At 40.9% G+C, this 20,399-nt stretch overlaps 1 protein-coding gene across 1 annotated transcript in view; it reads left to right on the top strand.

Moving 5' to 3' along the window:
* LOC147674141 (5-hydroxytryptamine receptor 3A-like) overlaps positions 1-20,129 on the top strand; it is an 874,588-nt gene extending 854,459 nt beyond the window's left edge. Inside the window, exon 9 of the mRNA XM_086946471.1 lies at positions 18,795-20,129. Coding sequence (XP_086802597.1) covers positions 18,795-19,063 — 269 coding nt within the window. The 3' untranslated portion in view covers positions 19,064-20,129. The remainder of the gene's footprint in view (positions 1-18,794) is intronic.
* The last annotated feature ends 270 nt before the right edge of the window (positions 20,130-20,399 follow it).

Raw genomic sequence — 20,399 nt, 5'->3', positions numbered from 1 at the left:
TTTTAATGAAATAGAAGAGGATTTGAAAAGTCACTCAAAATGTGCCCTAATTTTTCTTTCTGCAGCACTAATAATACCTTCTATTGCATAATATACCCCTTCATTTTGTTCCTTTTTAAATTAAATGTCTTAAGAGTTACCACTTTATTCCCATCACGATGGCTCCAGGTGTGCTATACCTTTGTAATAAGTAGGACTGTTAGCGCTCTAGTTGTTCTTTAGAACACTCTGGGACATTCTGTCATTGGGCTATACTTGGGCTACATCTGGGTGATATTTGGGCTACATTTGGGCTCTTTTGTCTCTGGTGGCCATTTTGGGAGACTGCATGTCAGAATGTTTTAATGAAATAGAAAAGGATTTGAGAAGTCACTCAAAATGTGCCCTAATTTTTCATTCTGCAGCACTAATCATACTTTCTATGGCAAAATATACCCCCTCATGTTGTTTCTTTTTAAATTAAATGTTTTAAGAGTTACCACTTTATTCCAATCAAGATGGCTTCAGGTGTGCCATACCTTTGTAATAAGTAGGACTGTTAGCGCTCTAGTTGTTCTTTAGAACACTCTGGGACATTCTGTCATTGGGCTATACTTGGGCTACATCTGGGTGATATTTGGGCTACATTTGGGCTCTTTTGTCTCTGGTGGCCATTTTGGGAGACTGCATGTCAGAATGTTTTAATGAAATAGAAAAGGATTTGAGAAGTCACTCAAAATGTGCCCTAATTTTTCATTCTGCAGCACTAATCATACTTTCTATGGCAAAATATACCCCTTCATGTTGTTTCTTTTTAAATTAAATGTTTTAAGAGTTACCACTTTATTCCAATCAAGATGGCTTCAGGTGTGCCATACCTTTGTAATAAGTAGGACTGTTAGCGCTCTAGTTGTTCTTTAGAACACTCTAGGAGGCTGCAGTAGAACACAAAGGAATCAACTGACAGTCTCTGTCCTTGTTGGATGTACATGTTTTACTGAGAATGTCAGACTTCATTTTCACATGACTGAGAAAGATAATGTGAATTTACAGAAAATATGCTTTCAGTTTAGCTTATAGATCCCCTTCCAAACCACTGTGGGAAAATCATGAGATATTAGTTTTCTTTCAAACAATATTCATGATATCACAGCAGAAGGTTTTTTCACATGGTAAAATCACCTTAGAACCCACCACAATTCCTAAAACGAGTATGGTACCATCAACAAATGATTTATAATGTAACTAAAGTCCTAAAACCCTCTATTAACTACAATGCTTTTTAATGAGGTGCTATCATGTATATTGTTCCCAAGATGGCTGCCAACACTTCTTGGATGAAGTGCTGACAGCCAATCAGATCAGATGTGTGGTTAGGCTCCGCCCAGATATATATATTTTTTTGAACCTAAATTACTCAAAATCCACTGGAGCACATATATTGAGACCTAGCAAAGGCACATCAGGCTAACAGTCCCTATAATTTTGCCAAGTTTCGTGCAAATCCATTCAGCCGTTCGAGCTAAAAGTGAGGCCAACCGCCCTATGGAAATTAACATGGGAAAAATGCGTTTTGGGACCCCCCTTTTTTCTCGGCCCCCCCTTGATGAACCCCCCCCCAAATTGTCAGGGGCTGCTCAGAAACAAAATGTTCCATTTTCCTGAAAATTTCAGCCAATTCCGTCCACAAACGCCAAAGTTATTAGACATAGAATTTTCAAAAATCCCATAGAGAAAAAATCCTAACTATATATACCTACTGGCGACCGCCAGTAGGTAATATATATATATATATATATATTCACAGAAAAAACCATAGGTTATAGTCGATATATAGTTAGGAATTTGCATTTACAAAACCTTGAAAATTCAATGAAAAAACCATTGGTTTTAGGCCATATATAGTTAGGGATTTGCATTTAGAAAACCTTATTTTACTCGCATAAAACCATTGAAATTCCATATATAGTTAGATGCGCTAACTATATATCGCGCACCCGCAATCCACTGCTGATGATGTCACATATTACATCATTCATGACATGGTTAGTGACATCACTGATGACATCACTGATGACATCTCAAATGACATCACTGATAAAATCACTGATAACATCTCATTTGACATGACTGATCACATCACTGATGATATCATTCATGTGATAATACCATGAACCTCTTCAGACTCTAATATAACCTTAGATACAATCAGTGTAAACAGACAGTCACAGACTGTCACTCATCCATGGAGTTACTCACACACCTAGTCAGTTATGACAAAAATCAATCACACCTCCATTTTCTCAACTATACAGTTATACACACCTTACTTATTCAAACATATACTAACACATATTTACTTTACTCTCTTATACAATCTCTGATACATGTTCACAATGATCCATACAGCCACTCACACATTCACTGGCTCTTATGCACAGTTATTTATAGATGTCAACTCTCACATGTACTGTGTTTTACATATGTACTTACTTTGACATGTAACACTGAGATATCCATTCACTCACTAATACACTCATGCACAGTCAACCGCCCATACAACTGTTTCCACATGCACTTTTGAATCCATACATATAGTGAATCAACTACTCACACATCTATGTACAGAGTCACACACCTCCCAGCCACCCATACACACACACTCAGTTTCCCATACAAATACTTGGACAACCAATCAATAACCCATACAGTTACTAATATAGCTACTGATCAACATATGCAGCAGTTTGTAGAACAACAGATATAATGATGCACAAATTAAAACAGTTTAGTCACTAACCCATGCACTCAGTGAGACACATTTAATCACTCACTCAATCAGTCAGTCATGCACCTAGTAAATCCTTCATCCAGACACTTATATATCCACTCAATCTTCAATATGTAAAACATATTTTAACTTTACAGAAACATACAGTCACTGGATGTTGTCATCAGTGATGTCATCAGTGATGTCACTAACCATGTCATAATGATGTAATATGTGACATCATCAGCAGTGGATTGCGGGTGCGCGATATATAGTTAGCGCATCTAACTATATATGGAATTTCAATGGTTTTATGCGAGTAAAATAAGGTTTTCTAAATGCAAATCCCTAACTATATATGGCCTAAAACCAATGGTTTTTTCATTGAATTTTCAAGGTTTTGTAAATGCAAATTCCTAACTATATATCGACTATAACCTATGGTTTTTTCTGTGAATATATATATATATATATATATATATATATTCACTGAAAAAACCATAGGTTATAGACCATATATAGTTAGGAATTCGCATTTACAAAACCTTATTTTACTCACACAAAACCATTGAAATTCCATATATAGTTAGTTGCACTAACTATATATCGCGCACCCGCAATCCACTGCTGATGATGTCACATATTACATCATTCATGACATGGTCAGTGACATCACTGATGACATCACTGATGACATCTCAAATGACATCACTGATGACATCTCAAATGACATCACTGATGACATCACTGATGACATCTCATTTGACATTACTGATCACATCACTGATGATATCATTCATGTGATAATACGATGAACCTCTTCAGACTCTAATATAACCTTAGATACAATCAGTGTAAACAGACACTCACAGACTGTCACTCATCCATGGAGTTACTCACACACCTAGTCAGTCAATCAAAGAATCAATCACACCTCCATTTCCTCAACTATACAGTTATACAAACTTTACTTATTCAAACATATGCTAACACATATTAACTCTCTTATACAATCCCTGATACAAGTTCACAATGATCCATACAGCCACTCACACATTCACTGGCTCTTATGCACAGTTATTTATATATGTAAACTCTCACATGTACTGTGTTTTACATATGTACTTACTTTGACATGTAGCACTGAGATATCCATTCACTCACCAATACACTCATGCACACAGTCAACCGCCCATACAGCTGTTTCCACATGCACTTTTGAAACCATACATCTAGTGAATCAACTGCTCACACATCTATGCACAGAGTCATACACCTCCCAGCCACCCCCACACACACTCAGTATCCCATACAAATACTTGGGCAACCAATCAATAACCCATATAGTTACTCATATAGCTACTTATCAACACATGCAACAGTTTACAGAACAACAGACATAATGATGCACAAATTAAGACAGTTTAGTCACTAACCCATGCACTCAGTGAGACACATTTAATCACTCACTCATACAGTCAGTCATGCACCTACTAAATCCTTCATCCAGACACTTATACATCCACTCATTCTTCAATATGTAAGACATATTTTAACTTTACAGAAACATACAGTCACTGGATGTTGTCATCAGTGATGTCATCAGTGATGTCATTTGAGATGTCATCAGTGATGTCATCAGTGATGTCACTGACCATGTCATGAATGATGTAATATGTGACATCATCAGCAGTGGATTGCGGGTGCGCGATATATAGTTAGTGCAACTAACTATATATGGAATTTCAATGGTTTTGTGTGAGTAAAATAAGGTTTTGTAAATGCGAATTCCTAACTATATATGGTCTATAACCTATGGTTTTTTCAGTGAATTTTCAAGGTTTTGTAAATGCTAATTCCTAACTATATATGGTCTATAACCTACGGTTTTTTCAGTGAATTTTCAAGGTTTTGTAAATGCTAATTCCTAACTATATATGGTCTATAGCCTATGGTTTTTTCAGTGAATATATATATATACATACATATATAAACATATATCATCTGTATATCTACATATAAATACAAACATAAATGCATGCATACATATACTTATATGCATTTTAGGGTTGTTAGGGCGTTTTCGTGTGTATTATGTTGCTTTTTTAGGGCTTTTGGGTCAATTAAGTAGGGTTCCCGGAGCCTAGGGCTGAGGGGCCGGTTCAGTTTCGTGCGTATTTGTGTTGGCAAGGTTTTGAGGGATTTTGGCGGTTTTTGGTCGAGATTTGGCCGTTTTATGGCTTTTTTTTGTGTTTGCGGGGGTGCGTATTCGGGTTGAAATTCGTCCCCGTTCCAGTGGATGGATTGAGCTGATTTTTGGTGAGATGTTAGGGAATCGCTGGAACTAGTGTCCAGCCAAGTTTGAAGCGGATCGGAGCAGTGGAAGTGCTTTAAAGAGCAATTTTTGTGCGGAGTAGCGAATTGTCATGTTATTCAATGGGAGTTTTTGGTGCGCATGGAGAAGGTGAATTTGGGATGTTCCAGTTGCGCTAGAGGGACGGGGCTTGGGTGAGCTGTAGGGAGAGTGGATCGGCAGGTGTGCCGAATTTTTGGGATTTGTTGGCCGAAGGGAAGGGTGTGCTTGGGCAAAGTCGATTTGGTGAAAACGGTGCGTTATTTACATGCAAGTTGAAAAAACACTAATAAAAGCAAAGCTAAAAAGCCACCTCATTACAAACAGAATGGCTTTAACTTAAATGAGGGCGAGATCTATTGCATTTTCAATGCTTGTTTACTTTGGTTCCATCAAGAAGGCATTCAGATGTGTCACACATTTGCCATAAATTCTGAATGTTAGCACTCTAGTTGCACATTAGATCACTGTAGTAAAGCTACTGCTCACCAGGGACGTCTGCTGCTGGTATTCAAAGTGCATGTTTCAGTCTGCATGTCAGAATTTTTTTAATGAAATAGAAGAGGATTTGAGAAGTCACTCAAAATGATCCCTAATTTTTCTTTCTGAAGCACTAATCATACTTTCTATGGCAAAATTAACCCCCTCATGTTGTTCCTTTTTAAATTGAGTGTTTTCAGACTTACCACTTCATTCCAATCAAGATGGCTTCTGGTGTGCCATACTTTTGTCATAAGTAAGACTGTTAGCGCTCTAGTTGTTCTTTAGAACACTCTGATACATTCTGTCATTGGGCTATACTTGGGGTACATCTGGGTGATATTTGGGCTACATTTAGGCTCTTTTGTCTCTGGTGGCCATCTTGCGAGACTATGTCAGAATTTTTTAATGAAATTGAAGAGGGTTTGAGAAGTCACTCAAAATGTGCCCTAATTTTTCTTTCTGCAGCACTAATCATAATTCATATGGCAAAATATACCCCCTCATTTTGTTCCTTTTTAAATTAAATGTTTTAAGAGTTACCACTTTATTCCAATCAAGATGGCTTCAGGTGTGCCATACCTTTGTAATAAGTAGGACTGTTAGCGCTCTAGTTGTTCTTTAGAACACTCTGGGACATTCTGTCATTGGGCTATACTTGGGCTACATCTGGGTGATATTTGGGCTACATTTGGGCTCTTTTGTCTCTGGTGGCCATTTTGGGAGACTGCATGTCAGAATTTTTTAATGAAATAGAAGAGGATTTGAAAAGTCACTCAAAATGTGCCCTAATTTTTCTTTCTGCAGCACTAATAATACCTTCTATTGCATAATATACCCCCTCATTTTGTTCCTTTTTAAATTAAATGTCTTAAGAGTTACCACTTTATTCCCATCACGATGGCTCCAGGTGTGCTATACCTTTGTAATAAGTAGGACTGTTAGCGCTCTAGTTGTTCTTTAGAACACTCTGGGACATTCTGTCATTGGGCTATACTTGGGCTACATCTGGGTGATATTTGGGCTACATTTGGGCTCTTTTGTCTCTGGTGGCCATTTTGGGAGACTGCATGTCAGAATGTTTTAATGAAATAGAAAAGGATTTGAGAAGTCACTCAAAATGTGCCCTAATTTTTCATTCTGCAGCACTAATCATACTTTCTATGGCAAAATATACCCCCTCATGTTGTTTCTTTTTAAATTAAATGTTTTAAGAGTTACCACTTTATTCCAATCAAGATGGCTTCAGGTGTGCCATACCTTTGTAATAAGTAGGACTGTTAGCGCTCTAGTTGTTCTTTAGAACACTCTGGGACATTCTGTCATTGGGCTATACTTGGGCTACATCTGGGTGATATTTGGGCTACATTTGGGCTCTTTTGTCTCTGGTGGCCATTTTGGGAGACTGCATGTCAGAATGTTTTAATGAAATAGAAAAGGATTTGAGAAGTCACTCAAAATGTGCCCTAATTTTTCATTCTGCAGCACTAATCATACTTTCTATGGCAAAATATACCCCTTCATGTTGTTTCTTTTTAAATTAAATGTTTTAAGAGTTACCACTTTATTCCAATCAAGATGGCTTCAGGTGTGCCATACCTTTGTAATAAGTAGGACTGTTAGCGCTCTAGTTGTTCTTTAGAACACTCTAGGAGGCTGCAGTAGAACACAAAGGAATCAACTGACAGTCTCTGTCCTTGTTGGATGTACATGTTTTACTGAGAATGTCAGACTTCATTTTCACATGACTGAGAAAGATAATGTGAATTTACAGAAAATATGCTTTCAGTTTAGCTTATAGATCCCCTTCATAACCACTGTGGGAAAATCATGAGATATTAGTTTTCTTTCAAACAATATTCATGATATCACAGCAGAAGGTTTTTTCACATGGTAAAATCACCTTAGAACCCACCACAATTCCTAAAACGAGTATGGTACCATCAACAAATGATTTATAATGTAACTAAAGTCCTAAAACCCTCTATTAACTACAATGCTTTTTAATGAGGTGCTATCATGTATATTGGTCCCAAGATGGCTGCCAACACTTCTTGGATGAAGTGCTGACAGCCAATCAGATCAGATGTGTGGTTAGGCTCCGCCCAGATATATATATTTTTTTGAACCTAAATTACTCAAAATCCACTGGAGCACATATATTGAGACCTAGCAAAGGCACATCAGGCTAACAGTCCCTATAATTTTGCCAAGTTTCGTGCAAATCCATTCAGCCGTTCGAGCTAAAAGTGAGGCCAACCGCCCTATGGAAATTAACATGGGAAAAATGCGTTTTGGGACCCCCCTTTTTTCTCGGCCCCCCCTTGATGAACCCCCCCCAAATTGTCAGGGGCTGCTCAGAAACAAAATGTTCCATTTTCCTGAAAATTTCAGCCAATTCCGTCCACAAACGCCAAAGTTATTAGACATAGAATTTTCAAAAATCCCATAGAGAAAAAATCCTAACTATATATACCTACTGGCGACCGCCAGTAGGTAATATATATATATATATATATATATATATATATATATATTACCTACTGGCGGTCGCCAGTAGGTATATATAGTTAGGATTTTTTCTCTATGGGATTTTTGAAAATTCTATGTCTAATAACTTTGGCGTTTGTGGACGGAATCGGCTGAAATTTTCAGGAAAATGGAACATTTTGTTTCTGAGCAGCTCCTGGAAATTTGGGGGGGGTCGTCAAGGGGGGCTGAGAAAAAAGGGGGGTCCCAAAACGCGTTTTTCCCATGTTAATTTCCATAGGGCGGTTGGACTCACTTTTAGCCCGAACGGCTGAATGGATTTTCACGAAACTTGGCAAAATTGTAGGGACTGTTAGCCAGATGTGCCTTTGCTAGGTCTCAATATATGTGCTCCAGTAGTTTTTGAGAAATTAACGTTCAAAACAAGATATATATCTGTAACAGCGCTCCGGGCAGCGATCCGGTCCGCTTACTTTTCGCGAAACGGAACTTTGCGCGCAGAAAGCTGATTGGCTCTCCGGTGTCTGTCAACATTCTAAACAGTCTGGAGCGGCCGCCATCTTATCTCTCGGTAGGATCGAGAGAGAAGAAGAGGTGAAAAACGAAGGGGGAATTTAATGAAAGGGGGCAAGGTATACTCCTCTTGACCCCCTAGGATTGTTGTTGGGGTTATTAAAGGGTCCCGTGGGGAAAATAAAAAAAAATGATTTTTCACGGTAGAAGCGCTTCACGGGCCGCGAACTGGGCCGCAAACTGGTAGCGAAACGGGAATTCGCCATTTTGTGCTTCGTTTTAATTGTTTAGAGACAAAAATTATCGCCGCACATTGGCCACAATGCATGAATATCGCTGAAAAGTCTGCGATATTCATGCATTATCCAGCAAATGCTCTTAGCCATGTTATCCACCTTCCATTGGATAACAGAAAGCTGATTGGCTCTCCGGTGTCTGTCAACATTCTAAACAGTCCGGAGCGGCCGCCATCTTATCTCTCGGTAGGATCGAGAGAGAAGAAGAGGTGAAAAACGAAGGGGGAATTTATTGAAAGGGGGCAAGGTATACCCCTCTTGACCCCCTAGGAATGTTGTTGGGGTTATTAAAGGGTCCCGTGGGGAAAATAAAAAAATAAAAATTTTCACGGTAGAAGCGCTTCACGGGCCGCGAACTGGGCCGCAAACTGGTGGCGAAACGGGAATTCGCCATTTTGTGCTTCGTTAATTAAATTACTAGGTATAAGGGGGTGCGGGAGACGTATCCTAATCCCCTATGTTTCCTGAGGGTGGCTGAGGAGGCTGATATATGTTGATACATCTCTTCCAGCGGCTGTGCGTGAGCTTTTTTTTTTTTTGCTGCGTGACAGTCCGGAGCGGCCGCCATCTTGTCTCTCGGTAGGATCGAGAGAGAAGAAGAGGTGAAAAACGAAGGGGGAATTTAATGAAAGGGGGCAAGGTATCCCCTTCTTGACCCCCTAGGAATGTTGTTGGGGTTATTAAAGGGTCCCGTGGGGAAAAGAAAAAAAAATGATTTTTCACGGTAGAAGCGCTTCACGGGCCGCGAACTGGGCCGCAAACTGGTAGCGAAACGGGAATTCGCCATTTTGTGCTTCGTTAATTAAATTACTAGGTATAAGGGGGTGCAGGAGACGTATCCTAATCCCCTATGTTTCCTGAGGGTGGCTGAGGAGGCTGATATATGTTGATACATCTCTTCCAGCGGCTGCGCCATCTTGCCTTTTTTCCAATGCCACAATTTTGTCGTGCACGGCAGCCATTTTAGATGCCAGGCTGGTCCCAGGCTATCACCTACCCCTGCGGATGTAGTTTATGGCCCCAGCTGTAGAGAATTCAGACATGCCAACCCTCCCGATTCAGGCGTGAGACTACTGATTTCAGTGCTAGTCTCCCGCCTCCCGATTTCTGCAAGCGAAAACCCGGGGGCATATTACGAACAACTAGCGATAATTTTTGTCTCTAACTTGTTTAGAGACAAAAATTATCGCCGCACATCGGCGATTTTTATCGCAGATAAACCTTGCTATTATCGCAGAAAAGTCAGCGATATTCATGTATTATCGAGAAAATGCTCTTAGCCATGTTATCCACCTCCCATTGGATAACATGGCTAAGAACTGCTCAGGGCAGGTGTTAGATTTTGGAGATATTCGCGCTTAGCGCGAATATCTCCAAAAGTTGGTAATAGGAGATAGCGATGTTAGGGACTGTTTCCAGTCGCTAACATCTTGGCACGCCACTTTGCATGTCATTAGTGATAAGTATCACTGACATGCAAAGCGGGGCCCAAGATGGTCGCTATCTCCTTTTAGCTGTCACTAACTGGTGTTAGCGACAGCTTGGTAATAGGGAGATAATTTTATCTCCGCTTTCATGGCTTTTAAAGCCAAAAAAGCGGAGATAAACCCTCTTGATAATATGCCCCGCGATTCCTTGGGGGTTTCAGCTGACAGGGCTTGGTATTGTGTTACATGGTAATTTTTCCAGGAAACGTCAGAGGGTCGATGCAGGGGTTCTAGAAGAGGTGATAAACCATTTAAGCCTCATGAACAAGCGCATGGTCTTTTAAAGATTTGTGAAGTACTCGGGGCGGCGGTGTGTGTGTGCTCTCTTTCAGGAGCGGGCGGGGGGGCACTGCCAGCAACTTGCCAGGTCAGGTAGTGTTCAACACGTGCATCACCCTTTCTCTGCCTGCTATTGCGCTCCATGCTTCGGAAAGGTAAGAAAAAGAACGTGCATTTGAGTTTGAAATCTCCGATCCTGCAGCAGCACACTTCCAAAGCCCACACATGACAATAACCCGATTCAAGGCCCCATTCACCCGTTTTTAAAAAAATAGATAACACTCCAACAAAGTAAGATTATAAAACTTTATTAACTTTTAACTATAATGAACGGAACAAAAACTAAAAACATTTAAACATTTTTCAACCCAAAAAGCAACAATGGTTAGAAGCTGTCTTTTGTGCGAATAGTCTCAAGGCAGCACAACGTGCAGAGTTCTGGACGGCACCCAGGTGATGTCGCCTGGGTGCCGCACTGGTTTTGGGATCCTACAATGCAGCACAGAAAAACAGCGTGGGGCGTCCCGGGTGGTGCGGGGGGAGGCCTCGTCAGTAGCGGTCTGTTGTGCGAATAGTCCCAAGGCAGCAGAACGCGTTGAGATGTTGATGGCACTGTGTCCAGTGTCCCATGGCTGACACAACATGTACGACAGGCACCCAGGTGATGTCCAGTAAACTGCCGCACTGGTTTTGGTATCCTACAATGCTGCTCCGAAAATTGGCGTGCGGCGGCCCGGGGGGGGGGGGGGCGTGGGGGAGGCGGCGTGAACGGGCCTCCCCAGGTGGCGGCCATCCAGCTGAGTTGCGCCCGCTCTTGCGGCTACAGCGTCTCGCTCACCATGTTGTTGAGTTGCTCCCACTCTTGCAGTGCAGCGATAGGCGGCTGCCACATGACTCTTAAAATGGCGGACGGCTCCTCGGTTTTGGGCCTGGTCCACTGAAATGGCCCTGGGACACCTTGGAACTCGGACGCTTGCCTGCTAGGGCTTGGGCTCCATTCTCGAAAAGCGTCCCCTCAGCCGTGAAGATTCTACAAAAGTCTTGGGGGCCCCCGACTCCCGCAGGCTTCCGGTGGGGAGCGGCTGCCATGATTGCTCGCGGAATGACCACGACGGAGCCACGAGATGGTGGTGCTCTCATGCTGACGCCAGCTTCAGTCTGAATGATCCAGAAACAAGGTGGGGCTTTCATCGTTTGGGAAAAAAAAATGTTCTAAACCAATGAAAAGTGTTATTTTTAGGTCATATGACCAAGCCTTCCATCTTTAGGAAACCAAAAGTAAAATGAACCAATGAAAAGTTTTATAAACAAGTCACATGACCTGTTATGCGGCATAGGGCTACAAAAAGCGTAGAAAATCCGATGGCACGTGAGGCGGCGTCAGTAGCGGACCGATGTGCGAATAGGCCGAAGGCAGCACAACGCGCTGAGATCCGGATGGCACCGAGGTGGTGTCAAGCAAATTGCCGCACTGGTGTGGCCATCCTACAATGCTGCGCCGAAAGACGGCGTGTCCAGCTGAGTTCCGGTCACTCTTGCGGTACAGTGAGTCGAACGTGCCGAGATCCGGATGGCACCGAGGTGGTGTCCAGCAAATTGCCGCACTGGTGTGGCCATCCTACAATGCTGCGCCGAAAGACGGCGTGTTCAGCTGAGTTCCGGTCACTCTTCCGGCACAGTGACTCGAAAGCGCCGAGATCCGGATGGCACCGAGGTGGTGTCCAGCAAGTTGCCGCACTGGTGTGGCCATCCTACAATGCTGCGCCGAAAGTCGGCGTGGGGTGCCCCGTTGGCTTATGAGGTGGTGTCAGTAGTGGACCGATGTGTGAATAGGTCGGAACCAGCACAAGGCGCCAAGATCCGAATGGCAAGTCCTGGATGTTGAGTGCCTCAGTTGAGAGTTCTGAGCAGTGCTTGTAAGACTGTCTGAAGCTTATTTGCACCTGCTGCAGCTTCACTATTACCCTGGTGTGGCCAAAGGTCGCACATGACATAGGCGGTCGGCTCCCGAGGTCCGGCGGAACTTTTTTCCTTTTCCTTTCTGCTTCTTTTCCTACAATCCGTTTCATCTGAAGACACGACCAGGTCCCTGAATGTGTGCAGGGGGACGCTATTGATTGAATGAAAATGGCGGCTTGACACAAAGCTGACTCAAGCGTTATTGTTGATGCTATACAGACAAAAATTGGTTTTCAGTTTGTACATTCTTCAGGTTTTTTTTTCCATCCAAGTCTGATTGAGAGTTTGTAGAAAAATGGCTTCAGATTTTCCACATACTACTCTTCAACATTCTTCCTAAATGTAACAATGTGAAACTCACTAGGAGAACGGCTGTTTCTGTTTCCTTTCAAAATGCTGCCAACAATATTTTCTGAATGGAAGACACCATCTTGTAGCATAAAGGGCCGAAAGGGGTTCTGGTCTGGGTGATGGTTGGTGGAGACATTTTGACTATATATTGGACCTGCCCAGCCTCGCCCAAAATGGCGCCGGTATAAATGGGACTCGTAACTCCTTGCCCGCAAATGTATATCTAGAAAATGTTATTGTAAGTGGCCCTGTCTTATTTTAATTACAAAATGTACGTCCACCGATTCCGCAACTGTTAGACACCTTTGTTCTTGCAATCTAATGGCCCGCTCGTTACGTTCTTCTACAGTGTAAATGTCTCCTCATCATATATGATTTCAGTTTGCTCCGTGGCCGGCCCACGTGGTTATAGGCCCGTATTTGTATACTGACATTTTCACAATAAAGGTTTTTAAAACAAAACACGGTAGTAGTATTTATATTGGTAAAGTTTTTACTTTTAGTCACTGTTTTCGAATCAGTAAAAGGCAAGTGAAATAAAGCAGTCCAATTACATGACGGATAAAAGGTATAATATGTAGGAACGCAGTAAAGATAAATGGTCAAGGGCAGTTGTGTTTTTCATGTCTGCAACATAAAGTGATCGATAAGAATCTGATAATCAGACGTATCGGCGACTAGGACAGCAGGCGGAATCTCTTTTACTCAACGGCTCCGTCATGGAAGGAAGAAACGCCCTTTTTCTCGAAAAAGGAATATATTTTACTTGCAAGACAGTTGTAAATTTTCCGGGAAAGTACATTAGCCTGGAATATTATAACATATGTTTGAAAAAAAAATATTGTTCGAAAACAATAAAAAGCGTATTTTTTAGGTCATATGACCAAGCTTTTCATCATTAAATTAACAAAAGTAAAATGAACCAATGAAAAGTTTTATTAACAAGTCACATGACCTGTTATGCTTACGTTACGCGCTGCGCGCCGCGCCTCGGATCACTTCCGGGTGCGTTAACGCGGCGTGTCATATAACGCATTACGCGACAACGTAGGTCAAGAATATAGTCAAAATGTCTCCACCAACCAGCGTTCGGAACACAACCCCTTTCAGCAGTCCAAAAAGTTCTGTTAAATGACAATAGAGGGGACAGGCAACAAGAACCATCAGTCAAAGAGGGGAGGGCAAGTTCTTCTCTTCCGGGTCATGTTGGGGCGCTACCGGAACTGATCGAATTGGTAGTCTACAGTGTTTCTGGATGTTTCAGACTAAAGCTGGCGTCAGCATGAGACCACTACCATCTCGTAGCTCCGTCGTGGCCATTCCACGAGCAATCATGGCAGCCGCTCCCCACCAGAAGCCTGCGGGAGTCGGAGGCCCCCAAGACTTTTGTAGAATCTTCACGGCTGAGGGGACGCTTTTCGAGAATGGGACCCAAGCCCTATCAGGGAAGCGTCCGAGTTCAAAGGTGTCCCAGGGCCATTTTAGTGGACCAGGCCCAAAACCGAAGAGCCGGCCGCCATTTTGAGAGTCCTGTGGCAGCCGCCTATCGCTGCACCGCAAGAGCGGGAGCAACTCAACTACATGATGAGCGAGACGCTGTAGTCGCAAGAGCGGGCGGTAAACAGCTGAATGGCGGAAGAGGCACAGTGTAGCAAAAGCGGGCGGAATGGCAACTGAAACGGTAAAGGGGCGCCCCACTACAGCGTGTCTTCAGGTCAAACGGATTGTGGGACAAGGTTCAGAATTGAAGAGTCATCAAAAGGCAAAAAGTTCCGCCGGACCCCGGGAGCCGGCCGCCTATGTCGGGGGCGATCTCAGGCTACACCAGTGCTATAAGACTTGGGGAGGGTGTCGGAGCCAAGCGTCTTCTCCGAGTCCATGGCCATCACACCGCCCCTCAGGGGCCTCCGTCAAGCTGTTTAGGAAGGTAACATATCACATTGTTTTCTAATGCAGTCAGGTCCACAAACGACACTCACTTACTTTGAGAATAGTGAAGCTGCAGTAGGTGGAAATAAGCTTCAGACAGTGTTACAAGCACTGCTCAGAACTCTTAACTATGGCACCCAACATCCAGAACTTATGCCACTTGAGAATGGGAGTGACATCGAAGCAACTCAGGGACCAAAACCATTAACGTACTTTCACGTATGAAAATCTTACTTGGGGAGGGGGCAGGAGCGAAGCGCCCCCTCCCAGTCACGGCCACCACACCGTATGTTGAAAATTTGAAGCCATCGTTCTACAAAGTCAACCAAACTTGGATTGAAAAATCTAGAAAAATGTACAAACTGAAAACCAGTTTTGGTCTGCATAGCATCAGTAGCAACGCTTGAGTCAGCTTTGTGTCAAGCCGCCATTTTGATTCAACAAAGCACAGGCATTGAAAAAGGCTCAAACTCAGAACTCTGAACTATGGCACCCAACATCCAGGAGCTTGCCATCCGGATCTTGGAGCCTTGTGCTGCTTTCGACCTATTCACACATCGGTCCACTACTGACATCATCTTATAAACCAACGTTATGTAAATAGTTTTTTAATAAAATGTTTTACCCTGTTTCTTTGCTGGTGTGTTGTCTATATTTTTAATATTTGCATAGGGTTTGTCGTTATTTTGTGCGGGATGGGTGATGGAGCCGAGCTGTCTTGCAGCCCTCATGGTGTGGAGCTCAGTTCATCTCACTATTTTCGTATTTCTCATGAAGGGTTGTTCCTAATATTTCTATTTTAGCGAGGTCAAAAAGAGATCCAATTAGTGGCCTACTGATTTTGCTTGATTACTTTTATTTTTTTACACGATTTTTCACTATCTGCAAAGACTAAACAGAGTATTGCGACTTTGTGCTTGTTTGTAAATAGAGAATGATCCAAAGAGAACCAATTCTAAAACAGTAAATGCTTGGACAACAATCAATCAAATGGAGAGACAAGCAGGCACGACGGATTACAACGGGGGTAAAGGCCTGCGTTAACTACCCTTCAGTATCTGCAAAGAGAGAGTACTACTAAGACAAAAGAGGGGAGGGGGGGGGTGCAGCGTTCAAAGCACATCAGCGTGCATAAATACGAAAATGTTTTTATCTATCACGTACTTGACATTTTAAAGCTTTTCATATTTGCTATTAAAAAACCAATGAAATTCACAGAAAAAACCATAGGTTATAGTAGATATATAGTTAGGAATTTGCATTTACAAAACCTTGAAAATTCAATGAAAAAACCATTGGTTTTAGGCCATATATAGTTAGGGATTTGCATTTACAAAACCTTATTTTACTCGCATAAAACCATTGAAATTCCATATATAGGTATAAGCGCTAACTATATATCGCGCACCCGCAATCCACTGCTGATGATGTCACATATTACATCATTCATGACATGGTTAGTGACATCACTGATGACATCACTGATGACATCTCAAATGACATCACTGATGACATCACTGAAAACATCTCATTTGACATGACTGATAACATCACTGATGATATCATTCATGTGATAATACGATGAACCTCTTCAGACTCTAATATAACCTTAGATACAATCAGTGTAAACAGACACTCACAGACTGTCACTCATCCATGGAGTTACTCACACACCTAGTCAGTCATGCAAAGAATCAATCACACCTCCATTTCCTCAACTATACAGTTATACAAACTTTACTTATTCAAACATATACTAACACATATTTACTCTATTATACAATCCCTGATACAAGTTCACAATGATCCATACAGCCACTCACACATTCACTGGCTCTTATGCACAGTTATTTATATATGTCAACTCTCACATGTACTGTGTTTTACATATGTACTTACTTTGACATGTAGCACTGAGATATCCATTCACTCACCAATACACTCATGCACACAGTCAACCGCCCATACAGCTGTTTCCACATGCACTTTTGAAACCATACATCTAGTGAATCAACTGCTCACACATCTATGCACAGAGTCACACACCTCCCAGCCACCCACACACACACTCAGTAACCCATACAAATACTTGGGCAACCAATCAATAACCCATATAGTTACTCATATAGCTACTTATCAACACATGCAACAGTTTACAGAACAACAGACATAATGATGCACAAATTAAGACAGTTTAGTCACTAACCCATGCACTCAGTGAGACACATTTAATCACTCACTCATACAGTCAGTCATGCACCTACTAAATCCTTCATCCAGACACTTATATATCCACTCATTCTTCAATATGTAAGAGATATTTTAACTTTACAGAAACATACAGTCACTGGATGATGTCATCAGTGATGTCATCAGTGATGTCATTTGAGATGTCATCAGTGATGTCATCAGTGATGTCACTAACCATGTCATGAATGATGTAATATGTGACATCATCAGCAGTGGATTGCGGGTGCGCGATATATAGTTAGCGCTTATAACTATATATGGAATTTCAATGGTTTTATGCGAGTAAAATAAGGTTTTGTAAATGCAAATCCCTAACTATATATGGCCTAAAACCAATGGTTTTTTCATTGAATTTTCAAGGTTTTGTAAATGCAAATTCCTAACTATATATCCACTATAACCTATGGTTTTTTCTGTGAATATATATATATATATATATATATTGTATATATATGCAATGATGTAATTGTTATAGTTTATAATTTTATATATATATTTATAGTTATATATAGCTGTATATTATTATAGTACATTTTTCAATGTAATAAACTTATTTTAAAAGCAAATTGAAAGTATTAAACTTATGGTAAAAATATAAAATTAATCTAATTTATTTTCAAATATACAGTTCAATGAAATATAACGTATTAAATCAAAACAAAAATATTACAATGGATGAGAAGTTTTTTTTAAATATTATTTGGAATTTAATTAAATATCCTTTAATTAATTAGTACATATGTATACGGTAAAGTAACATTTTATTTTATTATTTCTAGGTTTGTAATAAATAATTAAAAAATGTTTACAATTATATTTTACAATTAAATATTTTAAATGTTTTTTGTTAAATAATCAACTTTAATATTTCTCCTAAATACTTTTCCGTGGGAAGATCCCTGTCACTGTGGCAGAGATTTCCACCTATGTGCGAAATGTTAGTAGTAGTAACTTTACACTAGTAAATTCAGTCTTAAACTCCTCCACTCCCTAAAGAGAGGTGATGAGACATGTGTTCCACCTAGGTGTAATTTTGCACGGGGAAATGGTGAATTGTGAAACAGTGAAGATTTACACCTAGGTGTAGTAGTAAATCTTTACCTATATGAATTAGTCCCAAGTGTGTACTTTACCATGATGATGTCTGAAAAAATATATATTCCTTTGCTGAAGTTTGCAATATGTAGGTGCTCACCATGGATGTCATTTCGGAGCTGCAACTTCTTATTTAGCCTTTGATAACCCTGAGATATGCTATTATTTCTCAGGGGTCATGAAGGCAATACAAGAAACATTAGGCTAACCCTTCAGCAGTGAAATGGAGGCTTTTGAGGAGCTAAGGATGAGAATAGAGGTCAATCAAGTGATATCATTGAAGGTCAAAGGGTGTCTGATATCACTTAAACTACCCCAGACATTTCAGTGAATTAGGTCCATGATGTGTGCTGACAATCCTCGAAAGCAGCAACACGTCTAAAGGGTTTCTGCAATATTCATGAGTTAAATTTACATAGACTTAATCTTAATGAAAGAACATTTGCATGTTCATTGATTGTACTGCAAAATAGACTTGGTTTTGGCCTCAAAGACCATCAGTAAGAATCGACAGCCCAGCCAGTTGCTTAAGTAACCTAAAAATACTTTCTTATCTTATACAGAGAATGAAGAAATGTATTCAACACGGGACACAGCATTACTGACGTCAACATTTACATCCAAGGAAGGAGAAAGCACTGAAGCTGAGGTCCTGAAGAGGATCTTGTTGGAGATGCTAAAAATAAGGCAGATGATAAACACCACTAAGAATGAAGAAAGGAAATCTGAATGGTTTATGGTTGCTTTTGTTTTGGACAGGTTCTTCTTGGTACTGTATGTGCTTACAGTTTTGACTATGCTATGTGTTGTTCTTATTGTATGGTCAGGATAAAACGCCTGCTGCATATTATGTATGTATGTAATTCTGTAGTTACCAGATTGTATCCTGCATGCACGGACAGCCAGAATACAAGTGCATGAAGTGCTTCCTCAGCCACATTATAATATATCTTGAATGCATGGTGAACACATTGAAAGATTAAGTGATCATTGTATTTCTTTATACACATAGCATACGTTGGCAAAGGCTGGATCTGTGTATTTCAAAGCCAAATGTTTTGCAAATACATTTAATTTCTATATTTATACTGACATGAAGATGTAAAATCTAGGTAGATACTTTTTTTCCTAGCTCTGATTTCTTAAAACCTACCCATTGGTTGTTCATAGTGTGATATAACTAAGCTTTTGCTTTATGGTCAACTCTTCTTAGAGGCTCATTGTGCCAGGATTGTAGGAAAGTTTTCTTGCAAATGTTTCAAATTTCTCTACTTTTTTTTGCTAGCATGATGTTAAGAATAGCACACTACCAAACAGGCGGAGGCTTTATTATTAGTAGGATAGAAGTAGCCACAGCAGGCACTCCAAAACATGAATAGGCCTACGAATCCAGCCACAAAGTTGAAAATACTTCTAGATTGCCAAGTATCAGCTTCAGAGCGAGCCATAGCCCACGGAGACCAGAGCCAAAAATATAGATGAACCGAATTTCTCAGAGTTTGGCAACTAATCTAACTGATAATATATATTTCAACAACAGGAAGGGGGGACCAAATGATGATTAGATTAACCATGAAAAGCTTATGGAGTCTCCAAGTTATATTTGATCATTAATCCCAGAACATTGTTCGACTCCTCCAAATCTTGATGCTCCTTCCTTTTCCTGAGTGTGCCTACCTATTTTGTCAGGTAGCAGTGCTGTGGCATGGTGAGAAAAAGAACTATGGATTTAACCCAGATCTCTTGACTGGGGGTGAATGTTTGATTTGTTCCACATTTTGTCCATCATTTTTGTGTCTTTAAACTTTCTAAAAGTGGCGTTTTCAGAATTGTGGCCTAAAATCCAACTTTACCATTAAAGAGGTTATTAAATTACAATTCCTCCAACACCAAACTATCCTACTAGGCTCCCAATCACACCTTATCATGTATTAACCTCATAGATGCTATTAAACATTCCTCCCCAGTGCTGCGCTGTCCATTGGAACTAGTGCTGAATGGACGTCCAATGGTTGTGCGCAGCACTGGGGAGGTAGTGCTGCCGTCGGCCAATGCACCGAGGCAGCACTTAAGGGGTTAACTGTAATAAGGCAAGCCAATGCTATCTCATGGGAGAGGCAGGCCTCACAGTAGTGAAAAACAGAGGTTTACTACCAGGACATGTAAAA

This window comes from Lissotriton vulgaris, chromosome 12 (genome assembly GCF_964263255.1).
Source record: "Lissotriton vulgaris chromosome 12, aLisVul1.2, whole genome shotgun sequence".
Classification (NCBI taxonomy): Eukaryota; Metazoa; Chordata; class Amphibia; order Caudata; family Salamandridae; genus Lissotriton; species Lissotriton vulgaris.
Note: the sequence above shows the minus strand (reverse complement) of the source record. Positions and strands in the feature narration are given on the sequence as shown.